The sequence below is a fragment of the Lissotriton helveticus genome, chromosome 10 (genome assembly GCF_964261635.1).
Source record: "Lissotriton helveticus chromosome 10, aLisHel1.1, whole genome shotgun sequence".
In the NCBI taxonomy this organism is placed as follows: Eukaryota; Metazoa; Chordata; class Amphibia; order Caudata; family Salamandridae; genus Lissotriton; species Lissotriton helveticus.
Window position 1 is genome coordinate 602,562,452 of NC_136071.1, and position 19,275 is coordinate 602,581,726.

Genomic DNA, 19,275 nt, shown 5'->3' on the forward strand with positions numbered 1-19,275 from the left:
TCTTTTCTTGGCTTTGGTAAAAATTTTATTATAAGCTCATTCATAGATGGCATCATACATCTGTCCTGAGCCATGTCATTGAAAGCTCTGGGAGCTTGTAGAAGGTCACTGATGTCTCAGTGACTCTGAACTACTAATTCCTCCACTTGCCATCAGCACTTTCTCTTTTGCTGTGCAGGTGTTGAGCGTTTTTTAGTCTCTTCTGACAAGCAAGCCTTTCTTTAGTCGCTTTTGACAAACCAGAGCAGCTTATTTTTGTATATAGTCCTGAAGTTTCCAACCATTTATGTCCAGACTGAATAGGTAAAGGACTATAGACTACATACTATTCAGTACAGTTCAAATAGACCAGCATTCCGGGTCATTCTGTTTTGTCCTGACAAAAGCCTAGGGCTCAAGAGGACACACAACTACAGGCTAAAACATATTTAAGAGAATGAGGGTGTAAGGACATTATATCCTATAAACACCAACACACTGGTTTTACCTATACCAGGGTCACCCACAATTGAAGGGGTACTTGGGTGCCCTCTAATTTATTTATTTCATAACAGATTTTATTGTGTTTCTTGCCACTATATGGCCCATGGACCATACATCCACATACATATCATCACGTACATTAGCATGGCATTGTACATTAATAATAGGGGTAACTCAAAACGCAAACCAACAAATCAACCCAATGCGATGTAATTTGTCTGTGTCTCTCCAATGTAATCCCGGGCACAGTCCGAAATACCGTGATATAACATAAATCAGTCCATATATCTCAACCATAGGACTACACTTCAATAGCGATAGTGTTGCCAGTCGGCAATGGAGGCTCCAAAATGAGGCCTCGATATTCTGCCCATCCCTGTCAAATCTTTATATGTTTCTTAGGACAGCACGTGTTTTAAAACCAGACACCTCTAACCCCATGCAGAAGTCCATCTCCTTCTTCCACACCCCCATCTGGAGCAGCGTATCAGACCTCCATGATCTAGTTATGTCTTGTTTGGTGAGCGTGAGTCCCAGAAATAGAAGATGGCGCTTATATCTATTGCCGCCAATCCCATCTGCAGTATGGAGCAAGGTCAATTTGTAAGATGTAGGGAGCTCCTATCCCAGAACCTCAGCGAGATTCGCTGTCAACACCCTCCAAAACCTATCCAATGCTATACAAGTCCATAAGATGTGTAGAAAGGTACCCTTGGACTCTTGGCAACTCAGGCACACAGGGGACGCTATCAACTCAGCCCTGCAAAGCCTATACTGAGTATGGTAAGCCCTATGAAGAGACTCCAGGGCCTCCGTCCAGTCATCAGTGTCAAGGGAGCCAAGGTCTGCTTGCCATGAAATCCTTGGAGTCTCAAGAAGAGAGCTGCTATGTGTAAGGAGGAATTGGTATATTTTTGATATTTTGTGATCGCCCAGATCTGCCATCAAAAGCTTGTCCTCCAATAGGTTAAACTCTGGGAGGGTCCTAAGGCTGGTTATGTACGGCGTAGGTGCGTGGCGTAATTGTAGGTATTTATAAAACTGGCATTGGGGCATGGAGTACTCCTCCCTGATTTGAGAATGAGGCTGTGCATAACATCCCCCAAATAGGAAATCCCAAGCTGATCCCAGCCAAGAAAGCTCCGGAGGCTTGCCAAATGGTGCAACCACAGATTGCGCCATAGTGGCGTCTTGCATGTAAAACAACCCCACCAACCCATCCGGCAGAGCGATTAACACCACGCAAGTACTAAGACTCCTGTAGCAGGAGGCAAGACCCAGACATCCACTCTACTATATAGATAGGAATATATGGTGGAGTCTCTCAATAACCAGCACGCCACAGCATAAGCAGGGTCATTTCTGGAGCCAAACCACCAGTCATTGATTACTTGGAGGTGCGAGGCTGCATAATAGGAGTGGATATCAGCAGCTGCTATACCGCCACAATAAGTAGACTGAAAGCACATACACAGCGCCACATGAGAAGCTCAGCCCTCCCAAAAAAAAGGACCCAACTTAGCATTTATCTGGCGGAACCACAACAGAGGGACCACATATGGGTGATTCTGTAAGTGGTAGGGTAGACGCAGAAGAGAGACCATCTTAAATATAGCGGATCTCCTGTATAGAGACAGTGGCAATACCGTCCAAGATCTAATTTCCAACTTCACTCAATCTGTGGTGATGCCTAGGTTGTGGACCCAGGACATTTTGGGGTTATTCGACAGGAAGACTCCCAAGTATTGCAGGCCCTCCGTGTTCTATGACAGTTCCGCAACCCATCTGCCGTTCCTGAGCGACCCACTCACGGGTAGCATGAGTGTTCATGTACAGGCCTTAAGTTTCTCCGAATATCCGCATAATTTGCAGGATTCTGTGGCCTGATCTATCTGGGTAAAGAACAAAATATCATCCGCGAATAGCGCGATGTGATCGAAGATGTCGACTGTCCAATCGAAGCCCCAGACCAACAGACCCAGACTGCCAGGGGATCGATGGCCAACGCGTGGGAAGGTGGACACCCCTGACTAGTGCCACGTCGAACCGGGAAAGGTGGGAAAATGCGACCGGCAACCCGCACAGATGCGGTCAAGTCAGTATAAAGGATAAGGATACAGGACAGAAAGCATGGACCAATATTCAAGCGCTTCAGAAGCACGAACGGATACGTCCAGCTGACTGAATCAAACGCCTTGTCCATATCTGCCAGTAACATAGCGGCTGTCCTGTCCAGGCGATTGACTGCGGCAATTGCATAGTGAGCCCATCAGATGTTGTGACGGGTTGCCTGACCGGGCATAAAACCCGTTTGGTCCTGATGGACCAGGTCTGACATATGCAGCATCAGTCTGTTAGCAAGGACTAGGGCTAGTAGTTTTGCGTCTATATTTAAGCAAGATATCGTGCGGTATGATGCGTGGTTTTCAGGAGGTCAACCTGGTTTTAAAAAGACAACAATCTCTGCGTGTCTCCAGTCTGGGGGCATAGAGGCCACTAACTATTTTTTTATCTTAGATTAAGATCCATGGCAGAAGAAATTTCAAAACTGCTCCCTGGAATATGGTTGAGCCTATCCTTATCTTTAGGAACCAGGATGAGACCCGACGATGAAGCATGTCACTAATAAACTGGATGAAGGTCTATGAAAATAACTTGGAGAAGTGTCTAGGGGTTAATCTGAATTGGACAATTTACTTTTTGGGTCCTGATGGTGTAGTCACTCCTCTTCCTTGGAGGAATGAGGTGGAGTGTAGTCCAACTGGGGCATAACAAAAGGAGTGGGCGGGAACATATACTACAAACCTTTCAAAAACCTATGTACAATAGGAGATTGGAAAAGTGAAGGTTGATCAGGTAACTGAAGGGAAGCAGAGAGTGCAGCAGGGCAAGGGAAAGAACAAACAAACAAGGCACCCGAAGAAGAGGGGCAGAAAGGAAGTCAATGTGTCTTCCAGAACACCATGCCACAAATTTAGCACACCGGCAGGCGTAAACTGTCTTGGTAGAAGGACGCCTGGCTGCCAAGATAACATTACAGTCTTCGGGGTGAAGGTCAAAAACTGTCACTGCTCATTCTCCATGCAAGAAGGCGGAGTATTGACAGGTTCGGGTTGAGAACCCTTCCCTGCTGCTGCAACAAAAGATCGTCCCGAAGGGGCAGCCTAATTGGAGGACCGACTGCCATGCTCAGTAGCTCGGGATACCAGACTCTCCGTGCTCCGTTCAGACCCACAACTTGGGCCCAGTGGTTCCTGATCTTCTTGAGAATATGGGCAGGAGTATATGGGCAGAAAGGCACCTACAGGAAGCCTGAGCTCCAATCGATACGGAAAGTGTCTCCTTGCAAGAGCCGCCCTGGAAACTCCAGCACACAGAACTGCTGACATTGTGCGTTCTTATCAGTGGTGAACAGATCTAACCCAGGCTCTCCCCACTGCTGAAGGAGACCTTGCACCACCTCCAGATGGAGATGGCATCATCAACTGTATTTGTCTGCTCTGGCTTTCAGGGAACCTGCCAGGTGTAGGAACACCAGAGAAATGCCCTGACATTCCAGCCATGTCCAGAGATGCAGGTGATGGAGCAAGGTTTCACATATACTGAAACTTGCTTGTACTCAGTCCTCTCGAAATAAAATGTAACATAATATTCAACATGTTTTGTGCATTAAAATTTGCATTAAACAACATATTTAGCAAGCTGAGGAAGCTTGTCTATGTGCTTTTATTAACAGTAACCCGAGTGTCCTAATATGGCGCCGAAAACGTGGGAAATTTACTGTGCATGCGTCCTCCATATTGACGTGGTGTGACGTACCTCTGCTTTGGTGGGAAACTCTCGCTTCTGCGCACTAGCGCCAAGATGGCTGCTCCATGCTTACTCATACTAATGCACATTCTGCTGCTTATACTAAACTTGTTCGTTCTGCTTAACCAATAATGCTATAGTATAAATAAAGTAATGGAGTTAGAATAGAGATAAGTGGTATACAGTGCATTCATTTATTTTTGTATTCTAATATGTTTCTCTTGGGCTTTGTTACTAGCTCGTATTTGGGCCCGAGGGCTGACTTGAGACGCCATTTAAAATATATACAGCACATGTGCCGGGAGCACTCAGAGACCTCGAGCTGTGGCATTGAAACTGTGCCAAGGACTGTCTTACCCGCGATGCGCCTGGGAACCTCACCCCATGACCTGGGAAAAGGAAGACAACTTGCAAATTTAAACAACATTGTATACTAAATGAAATAATATTGGTGGGCGGAATAAAAACGTGAGAAAACAAATTATGGGCGGGAACTTGATCAAATACACTTAATGAAAATGATCTCATCTTAGTATGGTGTGATGACCTCTCCTCGTCTTTCTGACCAATCACTGAAAAGGAACACATAGATTTGCAACATTTAGGGGTGGTACATTGCCCTCGAAATGGTATAACTAAGGTAGGCTTAGATAGAGAAATTGTCCGACTTGTCCGAATAGCTGACCTGTCACTGACCCAACGCATGCTATAGGAGATCGAGAGCAGAGGTGCTGGCGGAGAACTCTGCCAGAAGAATCAAGGTGTTTGGGCAAATTATCGATTACCCAGTCGGGGTACTAATTTGCCTAGAGAGAGGGGTGTGACGCTGGCGTTGCACTTAGCGGAGGTCACCTGTCCTGAACTGCACCTGTCTTGTCCCGTGGGCACCTGATTAGTTGGGAACCTTGTCTTTTTCCCCAGCCCGTGGCCAGGATTGGTCCTTGCACCATTCTAGGTAAATATAAATCCATGTGGTATGTCCTTGTGCCATTTCCCTTTCTCACCCTTACCAGCTACCAATGTCTAAAGGTGTTACTGTGATTTCTTACAAACTTCATATTTTATTAATCATTTTCTTACTTATAACATTTATGGTCTCTGTAATTTGGATGAGGACTCACTTAAAACTTGCATAGATAAAGCTTTTAAAACTTCTCCTGAGTCTGTGGTTATTACAGGAAAGGTAAAATTGTTTAAATACTACTTATTTATTCAAACTCCTTTTTCGATCCCTAGGACTTATAGTTAAGGTGACAAAGATTGGTAAGTCTTGGTTTACAGGTATAAGTCCTAAAAGGACTCAAAGTACTGATAGATTGTTAGTAGTAAAAGGCAGGACTACTAGTTCAATGTGTGAATGTATATGGGCCCAGGTGAGTATGGTAAAATTGAGCTAGTGGTCCGTGCGCTCTATCACAGGGCCTCTTGACAAAGGGGCCACGACCACACCCGCCCTGTTTGTTGCAGTACCACATTGCCGTGGTTTTGTCCGTGAACACCTGCACTAGCCTTCCCTGAATAGAGGGTATAATGGCTTTCAGTACCAATCAGATTGCTTGAAGCTCCAACAGGCCGATGTGGAGTCCTCTGATCTCCACCTCCCCCAGATGGCCGCCCCTTCACAGGAGTGACGCATCTGCCACTACTGTCAGATCTGGTTGGGGAAGGGAGAGGGTTTGTCACTGACCCAATCGCGGTTCGTTAGACACCACTGAATGTCCTTTGCCGTTCCCTCTGAGATGTGTACCATGTCGGAGAGAATCTCCTGATGCTGTGCCCACTGGAACTTCAGGCCCCACTGCACAGCCCGCATATGCCAAGGGGCATGTGTCACAAGCAGAATGCAGGAGGCCATGAGGCCATGAGGCCCAACAGCCTCGGAGTCAGTCTCACCAAAATCTAGGATAGAGGTTGAACCATCAGTTTAAGCCCGAATATCCTGTACTCGCCGTTCGGGAGGATAAGCCCAAAACTGCACAGTATCCAGAACAGCTCCAATGGAAGAGAAATCCGAGAGGGAGTCAGGTGTGATTTTGAAATATTGATAATGAACCTAATGCCGGAGGTCCGCCGTAGCCTGGAGGTGGGAAACAATGATAAGTGGGCAGACTAGGTGGGTTTGGAGGCTTGGGCTGCAGGGGGGTTGTGGACTGACCTGACAGCTGGCCACCCAACCCACGGGGCCAGTAGGAAAAGCGTCTGCGGTCACACAGAGGCTGGTAAGCTTGCGCAGCAGCTAATTGGGTATAGATGCGGTTGTGTGCCCCCTTCTACAGTCACGAAAGGGGCAAAAGGAAGATTGAGGGTAACAAGGGATCATAGAAAGGCCCAAGGCCCTGCTGTCCTTTAAGAGCTCCAGCGCCAAATCCGCCTGGTATCTGAAGAAACAGGAGCCTTCAAAGGATATGTCCATGAGTGAGGACTGGACATCCCCAGAAAAGCCAGTCCTCAACCAGGCATAGCGTTGAGGGGAAACGGTTGAAACCGCTCTGTCTAGTGTGTCGGTGGTGTCAATTGCACAACGGATGTAAACCTCGCTGCATCACTCCCATAAGCAAAAGCCTGGGAGAGTACGGCCTGTGCCTCATCAGGGAATGTTGGCAACAGCTGAGAAACTGTATCCCACAGAGCATGGGAATAGCAGCCCAGAAGGAACTCAGTGTTAACAAACTTCAGTGTCAGGCTGGCAGGGGAAAACATCTTCTTACCAAGTGTCCAGTCTTTTGGATTCCCTGGCTAAAGTTGCGGTAGGGAATGTACCAGGATTTACATGGAGGCTTAGACCACCAAGCTCTCCGGGGTAAGATGTGAAGGTGTTGGGTGAAAAAATCTGGGTTCCCTGGAGCAGTGCAATGGCGGCAGGCAACTGTCCTGTTCACAGGAGGACCTGTGCTGCCAAGCAGGACGTCAGTAAGTGCCTCACTGAAAAGGAGAATAGGTTCTGATGGGGACACTCCCAGTCGAAGCACTAAGGGCAGGCTAAGGTCTTTGACCACAGCCGCACTTTGAACCACCATTGCGAAGAAAACTCCTTCCTCCATAGTCACAGTAGGGGGGAAAGCATACCAGTATCTGGAGAAGTATCCAGTCCACTAGATTCACCAGATCCTCACACCAGACCAAATACTGTTCTTTGTAATGCTGGTATTCGTCAGGATACAGGAACCCCTACCAATCCTTCCTGAGTTCTAGCTCATAAGAATAGGGCTCAGGCTCCAGCCTGGAAGGCAGGGCTCCAGTCGGCACTGTAGCCAGCATTGGACGATGTCCCTCCAGCTCTGTATTGGAGTTGGGGATGAGAATGTGGATGGCGCCACCGGAGGTGCCGTCAGCGCCGGGGAAGGTCGAGGTAGCACGACTGGTGCTCATCTGGATCCATCTGTGGGCCGAGGCCCGACTGGCGCCAGATTCAGTAGGGGCCCGGAGGCACACTGTAGAGAAGGTGCCACCCAAAGATAAGGTACATGGCCTCATGGAACTCTCTCAATAGGGCAGGGTCGATTCGGCACCTGGAAAGGAAGCGCAGAGCCAACCCCTTCACTGGCTCAACTGTGGAGCCAGGCCTTCAGTGGTGATCCTCCGTCTTCTGGTCGGCCGATGGACGAGGAGAAGCCAAAGGATTTTTTTTAAATTTTTTTTTTATTGTTTTCAAACACAAACAGCAGACATGAGGAGGGGCCAGCGCTTCTACATAGGGCCCGATAAGCAGGAATAAAAGGAGATATTGACTTGTTCCGGCAACCAAGAGAAATCAATTATCCAGAAACGACTCAGTGGCACAGATTCCCCTTATTGCATCTATCAACAGTGTCAAGCTCCCCACGCAATAATATGCCACTATGCTGAAAAGTTCTGCGCATCAAGTCAGTACTCAACTCCATCCTCAGGACCACCTTCCCCAACAAACCATCTCCCCCCTCCCCCCCCCCACCCGCCGGCGCTACTATGTTAGAACTAAATGCAACCAAATGACAACTGTTCTATATGGGTTCCACAAGTGACATCATGCTAGCTGTATTATTAAACATTCTCACTATTACGGAAGCCGGGAATCGCCTCACATGCGGGCACCTCAGCGTTAAGGGGAACTAATCTACTCTACTGGTCTTCCTCCACAGTTAGCACGCTCGTCTCTGAGTCAGTGTCTAGGTCTGTCGCCTTCAGCTCCGTCACCAGGGCCTCCCAAGCCCGCGCCGCTTCCAATGCTTTGTCACTATGGGACCTGTAAGCCTGTTGCAGTCTAACTGAACTCTCGCTACTCTCCCACGTAAGTAATGCAGTCTTCCATCTAGGATAGCTAGGCCCCGCCGCTGCCCTCCAGAGGGATGTAATTTCCCTCTTAGCCAATAACAAAAATGTGTTAGTCAATTTAGTTTTGCTAGTATGTGGAAACCAATGTAATAAGCAAGTCCCCTTATCCGGAGTAATCTGTCGCCCCGTTACACTACAGAGTAAAGTGGTTACCTCCTCCCAGTAGGTACCCAGAGGAGAAGCCAAAGCATGCTTCAACTTCTTCTTATTCTTGTGAGACTTGGACTTACCAGAGTGGCTTGATGACTTTGAATGCAAAAAACCAAGGGCTTCATCTCAACCGGGACCGTGAACGTCATGGAGTCGCACGTCAAGCCGCCATGACCTTGAGGGAGCACTACTTCAAGGCCCTCAGATCTATGGCACAGCAGTCACAGCAGGCCTTTGGGTTGTGATATCGCTCGCGGCACCAGAGACATACACTGTACAGGTTCATCACTGACATCTGTCGATGACAGGCACCGCAGGGCTTGAAGCCGGCCTTTCTAGAGGACATCCCTGCCATACCAGGAGGAAAACCTCAAAAAAGACTTTGACAAAAAGTTGAAAAACCTAGTAAATGACTAAAGGGTAGCTCTTCCTGGATCTGCTCTGGCTGGGGTGGACAGAAAAGATCTGACAGCACGCCTAGGAGGCGGCTATATAGGTACTGCAAACGTCACTTCCAGTGCGGATGATGCCAACGACACCACATGGAGCCAAATGACGCCAGTTACCGGTGAGCAGGGGTACTACGCACAACTTTTTTTCCGGATCCAGTCCGATGCCTGGTGATAATTCCAAGGTAAGGAATCTGCAGCTGGAAGTCTCGATCAGATATGGTTCACTGCTCAACCACTTTTCTGCAATCCAACAGAGGCCTCCATTGCACCCTCTAAACCCTGCAAACCATATTCCATGCCCCCGTTGACCATCAACTTTTGCTACTTCCGCCATTTTCAGCAATGCAACTGGTGACTCCAAAAGCCCTCCCGATACCTATCAATGTGCAGTGGATTTACATTCATTGCTCATAGCTAATGCATCCTCCTCTAACTGGGTCTCCTTTCATCGTATGCAAGTGATGTGTCTACAATCTCTACAAAAGCATTCTCTTCTCTGAGAGCCATCTGTTTATAAATTAAAGATGTGACCAAATAAATAACACACAAGGAGCACACCCTATAGACACCCTTCACACTCACATTCCACATCAATGAATACCACTCGTCTACAGTCCACGTTACTCAACTACTGCATGTCTAAATGTAAACAGATCATGTATCATTCTTATCTGGTTACAGTGTCCCTTTTGTCTGGTCTTTTGAGCCACTTCCCTAGCTCCTTTGTCTCACACCACACTGGATTACTCTCTTCTGCTCCCAGTGGCACTTTCCTTAGCTCTATCTTCCCCCTCTCTTGGTTCTTATGTCCCACAATCTTATTTCTATATCCCTCTGTTCAGCTCTTTGTACTATATACTCTAGCCCGTATGTTTCACTCGAGCTTTCACAGTACTCATTTCATCTGGTTCCTGTGCCTCTGTCATTTTCTCATGTCACCCTATCAGATCCCACCTGTACACCCTTCCACTTGGATGGTGTGTGTATTGCCTCCTGTTGCTTGTGCTCCACTCATCTGATTCCTGTGTCACACCTACCTGTTCTGTGCATCTTCACCTATGCACCTGGACCCGGCTTCCTCAATAACTCTTGATGCCTCTCTGTTTACCAATACAGTGTACCCCTTCATCTGTTCATTCTGTTATTTCTGATGGTCTTCTATCAATTGCTACTTCTGATCCCTGGCCTACTCTTGATGTCTGCGTTTTCGGCCTTGGACTCTCTTTCACCTGCTCTCTTGTCTCCCCTTATGCCCTTCAATCTGCGCCTCTTAACCTACACCTTGGTCAATTTACTTGCTCCCTCAGCCCCTTCCCCTTCTACCGGTGCCCCCATCCCCAGCTGGCTGCTTATTTTCACTTGCTGAGAGTACCCCTTCACCTGTTGCTTGTGCCCCACTTTCCTGCTCTCAATTCCCCTCTTTGTACTCCCCGTCTTGCCTCACTGGCTTCTCTAGCCCATTAACCTGCACCTTGTGTCACAAGGCTCCCTCACTTGCTCCATTTGCCCCTCTCAGCTGCTGTTCTCAATGTGCCCCTTCCGCAGCAGCTCTTTTGCCCCCTTACCTGATCAGTGTGTCCCTTCAACATCAGTTCCTGTTTTCCTGTGTTGATGTTCCAGATGCGGACAGTCATGTCGTAGGAGGATGATGCCAGGATATCGGAAGCCAGAGGGTGGAACTTGATGGAGTAAATTTTCTCTGTGTGACCTTGACAATATATAAAATAATTAATAGAACACCTTTTCGTGCATTTGTCCTTCTTCCAGGCATACATAGGAAGTGTACCCTATTAAAATACCTGGATTTCCACAGTGAGCCGGAGTACACATTTTAGGCAATGGGAAGTAACAGCAGGGCTGGCAAGCACAAGTAATGGCTCAATGTTTTACAAAATATCATTCTGGTTAGCCATCCTACCTCTACCCATCATAGTGTACAACAAAGAAACATTGGGACAAATAGGAGTTGCAGGCATCAGTCCTCTGTCACCATAAAGTGCCATGTTGAGATAAATGTCTTCATGGTTCATGATGTCTTTCTTTTACATCACTTAATAAGATGACACATGAGAACAATGTTATTGGTATGCTTAATCATGTATGCCCCTACGCTATTGTGAGACAAAGACAGAAGGGACACAGGATCCACAAAGCATATAACAGTACAGTGAAGACAGCTTACGACCTGCCTTAAGATCCAAAGAGTCTGCCCCTTTGTATACAGTGTAACAATGGCAAATGTGGCTCATTGTCTACCCTTGCAAACTGTGTACGAATGACAGCTGTGACATTTGATACACAAAGCATACCCCTCAGGACATTATGTATCAAGGTCAAAGGAAAATAAGTTATTTACCTGTAACTGTAGTGCTCCAGTATTGGAATCTTTTCATAGATTCACATGCTTGACTCATTCCCCATTGTTGAGCTGGGAGTCCCCGGTACATCATAAAAGCAATGCAAAGCAAATACAAAGCAGAAACCAGACCTAGGTTCATTTCAGTTTTCTAACTTATCTCTATTGTTTTGTAAAAGAGACCAAAAGTCAATCCTGGGCCAATCAGGACTTCTCGCCCTCTAGAACACTCCTGAGAGAGCCTTAGACCTTCTGATTTTCACTGCACAAGTACAAAGATACACCTGCAAAAATCCAAAGTCTCTCAAGGGAGGAGGATGGGTTGCATGTAAATCTATGAAAGATTCTAAGACTGGAGAACTATAGTTACAGGTACGTAACTTATTTTCTTACTCCAGCTTTGGAATTTTCATAGATTCACATGCTTGAATCAGAGTAGCTAGCAGTCAGTAGCACATTTTCTCTCATATCACCCTAAGAGTGTGCTCCACATTGTCAATCTATAAAGAAGCAGATCTAACTTTAACCATCAGTCCTCAAACTGATAATGATTGTATATGTAAACATTAGCATATTTTAAGCATACCATAAATAAGACCTTATAAGGTTATAAGGTTAAAAGATCAGAATATGAACATATATACCTGTATATATATCTATATACCTAGACATACAGATAAAATGTGCACAGTCTTACCGCAGAAAGGAAGGAGTGATGAAGGTGGGAGCTCACCGTCACTGGAAAAAGTTCCCCAGCACCGCCTGGTCTACTTCTACATCACTGTGAGCGGCTGCATCCAAGCAGTAATATCTGGTGAAGGTATGGGTACTCCTCCAGGTTGCAGCTCTGTAGATGTCCTGGACAGGTACTCCAGCAAAAAAAGCAGTAGATGTAGAGATTGCTCTTGTAGAGTGAGCTCGCACCCGTACCCGCAGAGGTTTTCCTGTCACTTGATGGCAATACTGGATTGCACTCGAGATCCAATGGCCAATTCCCCTTTTGGATAGCGGATAGCCCTTCCTGGGCGCACTGAAGGATACAAAAAGCGGGGTAGATTGAGAAATGTCTTTGTTCTTTGCAGATAAAATTTCAGACAGAGCTGAATATCTAGCGAATGAAGAGCTCTTTCTGACATGGTTGTTGTTAGTGGAAAGAAGGTTTTAAGGATAAGAGGCTTGTTCAAATGAAAGTCTGAGGGATTTTTGGGGATGAAGGTGGGATTAGTACAAAGGACTACTCGGTCATCCCTAAATTGTAGAAACGGTTTCTGTATTGTCAGGAGACCATAATGATTACCCTGAAGATGTCCTCCTTAATCGGGATACAAAAGCTAGATGGACTTTAATTGTGGCATGTACTAATCCAGATTTTGCTTCCAGGAGAATGTAAGGAAGGATCTCATGAGGAGAGGACCACAGAGGATGAACATTTGAATCCTGGCACCACATCGAGAATCTTCTCCACTTTAAATCTGTACGTTCTATTAGTGCTCTTTGCCTGAGCATTTGAACTTCTAAACACTCAGATGGGATTTCTAGATGCTGAAATTCACGGTGTTCAGGAGCCATGCCGCTAATCGAAGCAATTTGGGCTCTGAATGTAGCACTTGACCCTGAGACATCGTCAGAAGAGAAGGAATGGGACACAGGAGAATAAGTTGTCTCTCTGAAAGAAGGAGACGTTCTGTGAACCAATGTTGATAAGGCCACGATGGGGCTATTAGGATCAATCTGCAGAGCTATGCCTTGAACTTCATGATCAATTGTGGCAGGAGTGGAATCAGCAGAAAAGCATAGGGAAAGATGCCTGACCATGCATTCCCCCAGGATACCGGTTGGCGATGCCAATTTGCGATGTACCGGCATTTGTTGTTCTGCAGTGTCGCAAAGAGGTCCACTGTTGGCCGGCCCCTTCTGAGAAAAATGCAGTCTAGTGTCTGTTGATGAATATCCCACTTGTGGCAGGTCGATTTGAGCCTGCTTAATGTGTTCTGGTCTCACGGAGGGTGTTCCGCCTTCAGAGAGATTCCATTCTGCATCGCCCACTTCCAGATGCATTGAGCCTCCTGGGAGTGGGGAAAGGATCTCATGCCGCCTTGCTTGTTGAGATGATGCATTGCTGTTGAGTTGTTTGTTCTTACCAACACAGTAATGTTCCTTATCTTTGTCAGGAATGCCTGCAATGCCAATCTCACTGCCATGTGTTCCAGCAAATTGATGTGACGATGCTGGTCTTGAAACTGCCAACGTCCACTGACCTGGAGGTCTTGCAGGAAAGCTCTTATCCTTCCAGGGAGGCATTGGTGGTGATTACGTGTGGAGCAGGTGTGGTGAGAAAAGAGAGACCGACGTAAATATTTTGACAATGGGTCCACCAAGATATGGCGTTGATCATGTCCTGTGTGACTGTAATGACATCCTCGAAAGAACCTACTGACTGACGCCATTGCAAATCCTGTTCTTTCTGCAATGGACGTATTCTTAATCGGTAAAAAGGAATAAGAGGGATGCAAGATGACATTGTTCCCAGAAGCAACTTGTAATGGCAAACTGAAAATTACTTTTTTCTTGAGAATGAGTGAGCCAGTGATATTAGCTTTGCTTGCCTAGAGAGAGAGAGAGAGAGGGAAACACTTTGTTTATTGTGGTGTCCAATATTGCTCCTAAGAATGTGATGCTTGTGGAAGGGCACAGAGATGACTTTCCTTCATTCAGGGTCAGACCTAGCTCAGTGAACAGCCTTGTACATGCTTCTGTGGACGATTGGACTGCTGAGTGTGATGCTGCTTTGATTAGCCAGTCGCCAGGCAAGGAAACACTTGATGCCATTGATTCCTTAGAAAGGCTGCTACTGGAGCCAGGCATTTGATGAATATTCTTGGAGCCAATTTGAGGCCAAACGGCAGCACCTTGAATTGGTATTGGCTTCCAGCTATGGCAAATCGAAGGTACTGGATGGATGGACGGAGAAGTGAAAATATGCATCTTGTAAGTCTAAGGTGGTTGTATGATCCCCTGGGTTTAGAAGTAATAAAATGTCCTGAAGAGTGACCATGCGAAAGGACTGTTTTTTGAGGCAGGTTTTGAGTTCTTAAATCCAAGATCAGATGCCATTGTCTCACGTTTTTCTGTACCAAAAAGAAACAGGAATACAATCCTTCCCTCTTTGGGTGTTTGGCACCGGTTCTATTGCTCCTTTTTGGAGCATTGCAAGAATTTCCAAACGCAGGAGATGTCAGTGTTTTACTTCTTGCCGTCCTGGAGGAGTACAAGGTGGGATATGAAGGAACTCTAAAGTATGGCCGAATTGTACGAGCTTGAGGATTTATCGGTCCGTAGTTATTCTTTGCCACTGGTGAAGGTGTAAAGAAATGTGCCCCCCTAGAGAAATCTATGGATAGGTTGGAACAAAAATAGCTGGAGCCTGAAATCCGTCATTGGCGTTGTGAGGTATCTTTTCCCTGATTCCCTGGCCCTCCTCTGGGGGTAGATTGAGAATACGACCCTGTATGTGGCTGTTGTTGAACATACTGCGGTTGATATGGTTAGGAAGATGTAGTGTAGGAGGGATACCTGTACTGCTGATATCCACCGATATAGGTAGAAAGGCCCTTTCCTCTAGCTCCCCTAAAGGGCACTTTTCGATATTGAAGCATCCCCAACGCCTTTGCGGTGTAGGTATCTTTCTTTATATCTTGCAACGCGTCATTGATATGTTTCCCAATAAATGTTTCTCTATCGAATGGAAGGTCCAGAATCTTATTTTTTTACTTCCGGCCTAAATGAAGTGGCTCTGAGCCATCCTTGATGGTGCAATACTGCCGCGTCTCCCAGCGACCTGAATGCTGTTGTGATGATATTCATCGCACAATCTATCACCTCTGCAGATGCTCTTTCCCCTTCCTGGAGAATTTTCCTCACTTCCGATTTACTATCTTCAGGAAGTTGATCCACATACGGAGCCAGATCACACCACATTTGCCGATCATATCGACCCAGAATGGCAAGAGCATTAGCTGCTAAGACTACTAGAGCTGACATCGAAGAAAAATGCTCACCAGTGTTATACACATGCCTGCTTTGTATAACACTGGTGAGGGCAGGGCTTCTTTCATCGACGATGGACTTTTCGTCAACAGCTTTTCTTCAAGAAGCACTGAGGAAGGCTTCTTTAAAGAGCGTCTGCCTTGAGGAGGTGTAGTAGAAGACTCAGAACTAGCCTTTTATGATAGTTTGTCCCACACAGAATGCCCTTTTCTCTCATTTTCATGTTTATGAAGAGATTTTGAGAGACTGCGCCCATGAGACCCATGAGACATCTTTTTTAGGGCCTTCTTTGGACGCTTACCACAGGAATGGGCGTGAGGTGATCTCCCCCTCTTATGGGACCTTCTGGATGACGAAGAGGAAGCCTCAGCATTGTCCTCACTAGAGATCACATCCTGTCTGGCTTTAAGTTCTGGAGCCATATAAGAAGGCGCCCCTCACGATTCTTCAAAGTTTGAATAGAAAAGGTACAACATACTTTAAACTCCTTTGCCTTATGGTTGGGATACAGGTAAGACATACAGTCACTGTGAGGGTAGTCTGTATGAAGCCTTTTCTTAGAGCAGGTGGCACAGGCTCCAAAAAGACTCTTTTTTATCTTCATCTGACATGGCTATGCCAGAATCCTGTAGATCAGCACTGATGTAGAAGAAGCTGAGCAGAGCTCAGAGGAGACTCCCTAGCATAACATGTGGTAGAAAATCTGAGGGTCTAAGGTTCTCTCAGGAGTGTTCTAGAGGGTAGGAAGTCCTGATTGGTTCAGGATTTACTTTTGGTCTCTTTTACAAAACAATAGAGATAAGTTAGAAAATTGAAATGGGCCTAGGCCTGGTTTCTGCCTTGTATTTGCTGTGCATTGCTATTTTGATGTACCGGGGACTCCCATCTCAACGACGGGAAATTATTCAAGCATGTGAATCTATGAAAGTTTCAATACTGGAGTAATGACTTGTTATCCAAAAGCATTGCATTGTGTAAGAGCAGTGTTTTCCTCATAGTTTCTATACACTCTGGTGTCTGTGGTGTCTTCTTCTTTTCTTGCACTGCGCACTATACGCAGGGTGTCCCGTTTCTTTACTTTTTCCGCTCTCAAACTTATTATTTTGGCCATGGTAGTATCCCGCCTGGACTACGGCAACGCCCTATATGCTGGCATCCCCGCATATAGCTTGCGCCGCCTACAACTGATACAGAACCAGGCGGCCCGCCTGGCCTTCAAACTTCCAAAATTTCACCACTCTACCCCTCTTCTAAAAACGCTACATTGGCTCCCTGTGCTGGCCAGGGTCCAATTTAAGCTCGCCTCTATCACCTTTTTGGCACGCCAGGACGTGGCACCTGCATTTATCTCTTCTGAGATCACTCCCTACGTTCCCACCAGGGAACTCCGCTCGTCCTCCCAGTCCCTCCTCACTGTCCCACGCTACCGGAGAAAGAAGTGGGGAGGCTCAAAATTTGCCACTCTTGCCCCGATCCTCTGGAATTCCCTTCCCCTCGAACTCCGCTCCATCACTCTGTACCCCCAATTTCGAAAACATCTCAAGACCTTCTTGTTCAAGAAGTTCCTTGAGTAACACGCCATCACCCCCCCTTGCTTTCTAGCCCTGGACCATGTTAGCATTAGCGCCAAGAAACCGTTGGTAGACGTGCGCTCTATAAATAATTTTAAACTTAAACTTAAACTCTGAATTCACTTTCTGCAGCAGTTCATTTGGTATGCCGTGAAATGTTTCTTTGTCTAGTAAAAGGGTTGGTTTTGTGTTAATGTTTTCTAGTGCTATTCAGTTACCACGCAAGGCCCAATCTTAGGTACTCTTTAGGATTTTAACTTTAATCAATTCTTTCAAATCCCATCCATGATGGCGGAGATAGGCATGCTCCGCTATTTCTCCTGGGATTCGCCATTCATCTACAAAAACATAGGTTTCTGCCTATATTTGCATGCATTAAATATCTTTATTGCATTTTTTTCATACATTTTCCAGAGTTACAATGGAGTACATATTTGAACGCATTAAAGGGTACCATTCTACACAATATAGATTATTAGCTTCCAATATCCATTTTTTCTACCACATGCACCTATTGCATGTGTTTTGACTGTTGTTGCAGATGTTAACGTAAATATTTATTCCACATGTATTCTGTGCATACACTGCCTATATGCCTACATTTGCATACATGATGCAATCTGAATGAATTCTTAGGGATTCTGCACATCCTGCTCCCTGTTGTGTTACAAGATGTATTTCAAATGTACATAGTAGGCACCCTAATACTAAATGACTGGGCTGCATTTTATAAATACTTAATAAAACAAAATAAATAATATTGTGTCTCTATTTTCTCTCTAAATAATATTGCCATATTACATCACATCATAAGAACTACACATGCACAAAGGTTGCTGAGAAAATATAAGGAGTCATTCATAAGTGGGTGGTACAGCAGATCCACAGGATGTCTTGTTCTGCGCACCTCATGGTCACCCCATCTCAGGTAGGGGGAACTGCAGAGTTTATGTTGGCAGGCCCTCAGTCAGCTCCATCATTAAACACTGCTTGTCAGTAGTCGATCGGCTACAGGACTGCTGGCTGTAGTGTTTCGGAAGGCTAGCCATATTAAGAGCTGGATATGCATTCTGATTTTTCCAGCATGTGACCTTCATGGTTGTTACCGGCCAGAGAATAACATAGATTTTCACCATACATTGGAAAAAAAACTCTAGTATATCAAGGAGAATTCAATCTTTTGTTTTTCAGAAACAGTACCCACTTTGAGGGCTTTTTCCAAAAGAACAAGTTACTTAACTTCGGTAATGCCTTATCTGGTAAAGACTACCTACCCGCAGATTCCTTACCGTATAATATTACCCAGGCATCAGACTGGATTCAGAAATTTTGGATGAGCAGTACCCATGCACACCAGTAGGTGAGGTATTCAGCTCCAAATGGAAGTGACCTGCGTGGTGCTTATGTAGGTGCCACCCCAGCGCGCTGTCAGTAACTTTTTGCGACTTTCCACACATGAAGCGCAGAACCATAGGAACACTGACCACTGGTCTGCCAAGCTTGGGCCCTTAGAAGGGGTGAACCCTGTAATCTGAAATCTGTTTGTACAGCAGGGAGGAAGTGAGGATCGGTAAGGAATCTGCGGCTAGATAGGCTTTACCAGATTAGGAGTTACCAAAGTGAAATAGCATGTGCATCTGATAGACACTTCTGGCCACAGATTCTTTATCTTAGAACAGATACCAAAGCACTACCTTCCTGGAGGTGGGGCTAGGATGCAGATTAAACGAAAAAGTCCTGTAGGACCAAATGGGCAAAGTGACCGTCACGCTGGACCGGACTGTCCAGGCAGTAGAGCTTAATAAATGTGTGTAAGGAAGCCCACGTTGCTGTTTGGCAGATATCCAGGACAGGAACTAACGCAATGGTCGCAGCCTTGGTCCTGGTAGAGTGAGATTCCAAGCAGTCAGGAGGTTGCTTTTGGCCAATGCGTAGCAGATTTTGATGAAGCGCACTATCCATTGTGAGATGGTCTGTTTCTGCACTGCCTTCCCTTTCTTGGCCCCGGTGTACCCCACAATGAGTTAACCGTCCAGTTGGAACTCTTTTGTGTGGTCAAGGTAGAACTAAAGCAGTCTTTTTGTGTCCAGTCACT

General features: G+C 46.0%; 1 protein-coding gene across 2 annotated transcripts in view; it reads right to left on the reverse strand.

The window, feature by feature from the left end:
• CORO7 (coronin 7) overlaps nt 1–19,275 on the reverse strand; it is a 996,081-nt gene that overhangs the window by 94,066 nt on the left and 882,740 nt on the right. For both annotated transcript variants that reach the window (XM_078663134.1, XM_078663135.1), the window contains one exon: nt 10,772–10,914. In XM_078663134.1, the coding sequence (XP_078519260.1) occupies nt 10,772–10,914 (143 nt within the window). The remainder of the gene's footprint in view (nt 1–10,771; nt 10,915–19,275) is intronic.